At 31.6% G+C, this 5205-nt stretch overlaps 1 protein-coding gene across 1 annotated transcript in view; it reads right to left on the reverse strand.

The window, feature by feature from the left end:
- The window catches only part of LOC107482710 (probable hexokinase-like 2 protein), a 4690-nt gene extending 259 nt beyond the window's left edge, over positions 1-4431 (reverse strand). Inside the window, 9 exon segments of the mRNA XM_021130613.2 lie at positions 1-94; positions 174-255; positions 794-924; positions 1040-1138; positions 1463-1594; positions 1944-2018; positions 2728-2904; positions 3913-4063; positions 4139-4431. The exon segment at positions 1-94 is cut by the window's left edge and continues 17 nt beyond it. Of these exon segments, the coding sequence (XP_020986272.1) occupies positions 1-94; positions 174-255; positions 794-924; positions 1040-1138; positions 1463-1594; positions 1944-2018; positions 2728-2904; positions 3913-4063; positions 4139-4431 (1234 nt within the window).
- Between the last annotated feature and the right edge of the window lie 774 nt (positions 4432-5205).

The following is a 5205-nucleotide window of genomic DNA, read 5'->3' on the forward strand; positions in this document are numbered from 1 at the left end:
CGATTCCTGCTCCGGCTAGGCGGGCACCTCGTTCTGTCACTATATCACATACCTCAGCAACCAGTTCACGTGCTACAAGGCTGCTGTTATTTATCTGCAAATTCCGCAATCAAATGCGTAAAAGTTAAACTTCTAGATATAAAATTTCAATGCTAGATGATAAAGGTTCTTACCCCAAAAATTTCATTGAGCTTCTCACCCACTACTTCACGATCTTCTGATGTGTCTTGATGCATAGCAGCCATATCAGGAGAACTGCATGAATCAATTGTGATAGATGAGACAATTATTTGTGATAGATTTTTATGATAATAATTAAACTAATTCATTTTTAACCAAATTAATAGAATTAGTTTAATTTTATACTCTGTTATGTAGATATTTTAGGTTGCCAAAACTCATTAATGTGCATGAATATTTATACGTGAATAATAACGTGAAAAAGAAGTAATATTTTCACTCTTCAATAATGTTATTAGNAAAAAATAAAGAAAATAAAATAATTTTAAATTTATTTAAATTAATTTTTATTGTCTCTTAAATATATATTTTTTATCAAATCGGTCACCAATGTATGTGTGTATAAATACATATGTAGTTTAATTTATTTTTAATGTATATTTATATTACGACATATATTTTATACAAATAGTAGCTGATTTTAGTAGTTAATTATGGTGTAAACATAACACAGTCAATTTTTTTACATGCACAGGGGACTTGGTGTAAGTACAATCAATTAATCCAAACTTAGCTTGGTTGGATCACATACTGTATTATTATTTTAGTATACCTTAGTCCATAGGGAATCATCAATTTTGGAGGCACCTTACTACCGAATAGAGCTGTTTCGTGAGCCAGCTTCAACAAGACCAGTCTCACAATTTCTCCCAGATACATTCCTGAAATCAGCTTCTCAAAGACCTATATATGGTCCCAAAAAAAATAAACAGAGATTAATGAGTCGGTCGTCATATAAAATATATTACAAAAAGTAATTAATTAAATGAAATTTCAGTAGCTCTACTAATTACTATACCCCGCTACCAGGATTTGAGCTTTCTGAATCTAATCTAGTGTCGAATGATGTCAATGGAAGATGAGGGGATCTGAAGTTTCCCCACTCCATGCTAATTACCTGCAATACTACAGTCCAATTTTATTAATTAAATTGCTTAATTATTCATAATTGATGTATAATGCACGTGTATGTGTGTGACAATTTTTTAATAACAACCGGCAAAAAAAGCAGGCAATAATATGTGTAGTGAATAAGTGAATCACTAATAGGTGAAAATTCAGATATACAGAGATACAGGCTCTCATAATATAAATTAGTGCTTCTTTCACTTTATTCCTCTTTTTGTATTTCTGTACAATTTTATTCTATACGAGAGTAAGAATAATACATATGATGTTATATATATAGCTTATGAATAAATTATGATATAGTGTGACTAACCAGCTCAGGAGAATTAGGATCCTCAGATGGTTCTGTATAAGCAGCATTGGTTCTCATAGCTAGAGTAATTGCAGCCACGCTGTCCCTGTTGTAATATCGACCTCCGGCCAAACCTCCAATTGTTTCATCAACCTATTCACTGCTAATTAATTTCTTTAATCCAATAATTTTTTTGGACATAAAATATATATACAAGTTAATATTAGTTAATACAAACTAACTTCGTTTCTTTGTCATTTTTAATTAGTTTGTGAAATAGTCATTGATATTAGTGAATACAAATTTTTTTAAATATTATAATTAATGATTTTGGGTTAAAATTTTAGGATTTTTCTTAAAAAAAAGACTAAAATATAAGAAGAAACCAAAAATAAAAAAATAAAGTAACCCAATTCTCTGTTTATATACGTGTATAGATGAACAGAGAATGTACATTTACAAACAAAATTGACTGAGAGAGAGAGAGAGCAAAGCCACTAACCAGTGCAAAAACATGCATTTTGGTCCCAAGATTCTTTAGCGCTTTATTAAGATCTTTCATCAATCCTTTGCGAACCTGGTTTTACAATTTGAATAATGCTCAAGTGTTGGTAATTAGCATGGATTCTCTTAAGAAATATTAACTAACTTTTATGATCACTTTGATAAATACACTAAAATTGTCATTTTTTTAAATACGTTTACATGTGTCATAATATTATTGGACATTTTTATTAAACTGGTTAATAATTTATTTTTTAATAAATTAGAATAAAATCGATTTATTATAGCAACAATAATAAATCTAATTGTCTGCACTCTAATTATTAGACCCGATTTGGTCCGACTGATTTACATAATCTAAACCGAATTATGTTTAAATTTTTTGATAAAAAGATAAATATATCCCTGATTTTTATTTAAAAAAAAACAAAAAAAAACCATGATCCAGTGAGTTATGTAAATTGGTCAGTTTACCAGATAACAATTGGGTTTATTATTATTAAGAAAAATCGGTTTTATTATAATTTGTTAAGAAATTCAAAAATAACCGGTTCATAAAGTACATACAATAATAATGCGACATATAAATGTCTTTACAAAGACATTTTACGCGTCTTTATAAGAGTATCATCCTTTAAATAATTATCATTACACTAAAAGTAAGTTTTATTATTAATGCATCACATTATAATTTTTTTACCCATCACATTATATTTAAACCTTAAATATATATGTATGCATTAGAAAAGAAAAGAGAAGAGAGATGGGTGAAGAAACTGAACCGGGTCATTGGAGTTTTTTCTTTGAAATGTAGTACCGGTGAAAGGAAGAGCATCATCAACTGGAAAAGATAAAGTGAAGCCCAAATTCATTTTCCTTTTTGAGTTATCATCCTCATCAATCACAGGGTGAGATGACACAAAGTTTGCTATCTCCGTAACCACAAAGTCAGTTATTTCCTATCACAAACAACCAACTTCCACATTATAGTAATTAAAGTATAATAATCATGTGTACGCTCAAATCATATCCATCAAATTAAGAAACTAAAAAATGAAAAGGAAAGAGCAACAAAGAAAGACGGATGCTTATCAATGATAATGAATGGAAACTATGGAAATATTCGAGAAAAATGCATGGAAATGATGTAGCTGTAAAAAAAAAATGGAATGTTGCCAAGGAACTTTGTTTAGAGGTGATGATATGCTAAAATTTGCAGTTGGGGGATATTTATATGGTGATAGTAATATTTTATTGGTAGAAAGTTATATGCAGTTGTTTTCATGTGAAATTGATAGTTAAAAATGGTTAAATAATTTAATTTAACATGTTGACTAAATTATCATATAGTTCAATTGTAAGTGAATTTTCACATATTTTATTTTGCTAGGTAGTTGATTTCATATTTGCAGGGTCATGAAATGTGAGCCAATATGATGGGGCTGGAAGAGTCATTGCAATTCCTTATTAAAAGGGTGAGCAGAGTGTTATTTTTTTAATTTTCATTTTAAAAATATTATTTTAACAACTAAAACTAGCTTAACAACTAACAATTGGAAATGAAACCTGTATCAAAGACATATCTTCTAGTTCACCCAGATCTGAAGATTGGCTTAGTCCAGTTGTGGATGTAAACCCCTTTCTAGTGTTGTGTCGGAGTGTATAAGGTGGGTGAGTTGTAATATGAGTAAAAACATAAAGAAGAAAGAATGATATCCACCATTTTTGTAATTTTGAGTTTTCGGAATAATATCCACCTCTAGCAGTAGTAATTATTCTCTTTGTCGTACGAAACCCCAAGTAATTTTACATGGTTGATTAGATAATGCTATTTATTCAATTCATAGGAATAAGAAATCGAAGCGCACCACTTGATTAAGCTTTCCTTTTCGTTATAAGTGTATTGATATTAAGGTTAGAATAGTTGTAAGATTCAAGTCATAATAATTAGTTGATAGTAAAAGTACCATGGAAGAACCAGCCAAGACATGTGGAGGGATGGAAACCTCTTCCCTTTGAAGATCAGATATAGGTTTGTTCTTTCCACCAAGGCGCGCACACAAGAACAACAAGTTTGTCCCATGCAAATTCACCCCATAAAAGAATCCTTCTTCATCTCTGCCAACAGCTTCCAAAGCATTCATTATATTCTTAATTTGGATAAAGTAAGATGTATGAGTTGATGAATATTACCCATTAGGAAGGGACGTAACATTAGAAATGATCATATTAAGTGTGGACAATGATGAGGATTCATCTGAAGAAGGAGAAGCAAGAGAAGCTTTCATGTGAGAGACCAAATCATCAGCAACTTGCCATAGCTTTGACACTGGGGTGCCACATTCCCTTGCGAACCTCCGAATTATGTTCCTTGCATGCTTCAATCTTTGCTCTTTCATAAGCTTCCATCTTTTAATTAATGCCCCTGCCGCCACCACTGCCACCGCGGTCCCCACGGCTGCCGCTACCACCACCGCATTCCTCATCCTGTTCCGATCACAAAGGTTAGAGGAAATGGATGCGGGATCAATCTCGATCTTGTGTTATTGTGAAACAATCAAAATAACTGAAATCCGTTAATCTTGTACACAGGAACGGGTATAGTGGGGTAGTTGAATGGGTTTACGAGCATATTTGTTATGTATAATTTCTTTCATTATGAATTACATTTTTATATTTTGAGAAATAATTATATTTTCTTTCGTCATGTCCTTCTAAAACACATTCCTAAATATTGGGTTTTGTACTCTTGAATACGTGTCAAATTCCAGTTAACTTGCGCACTCAAAATGTCTATCAAGCTCTAACAATAATTCAGCTTGTACATTCATATATTTTTCGCATTCACAAATATTGTTTGTTTTTTTCTTTTATTTTTTATAATAGTAGGAATGTTTCTCGCCAAGAGACATCAAACAAACTAGACCATTGCTCATCATTAGATACAATTAGATACCTTTCACAATTTAACCCACACCTCAATGTATATCATTTATCACTTACTCCACTCTAAACACCTCCCTATTGAAGATGTTATTATTTCTTGCCTTCGGTATACACCAAGACCAACACTTTCTATTGTTCCTTGCGAGTTGTCACACTCCTACCACACTAAGTTTCAAAGCACGAAAGAGAATCGGCCACCCCCACATCACCATTCAACTTTGTAAGACATGAGCCCATACCCTCTGATTTTGTTCACAGCCAAAAAAAGATGGTGAACCGAGGACAGCCAAATTTTTTGTTTTCTCGTTCTTGTA

The sequence above is a fragment of the Arachis duranensis genome, chromosome 1, assembly GCF_000817695.3.
Source record: "Arachis duranensis cultivar V14167 chromosome 1, aradu.V14167.gnm2.J7QH, whole genome shotgun sequence".
Lineage (NCBI taxonomy): Eukaryota > Viridiplantae > Streptophyta > Magnoliopsida > Fabales > Fabaceae > Arachis > Arachis duranensis.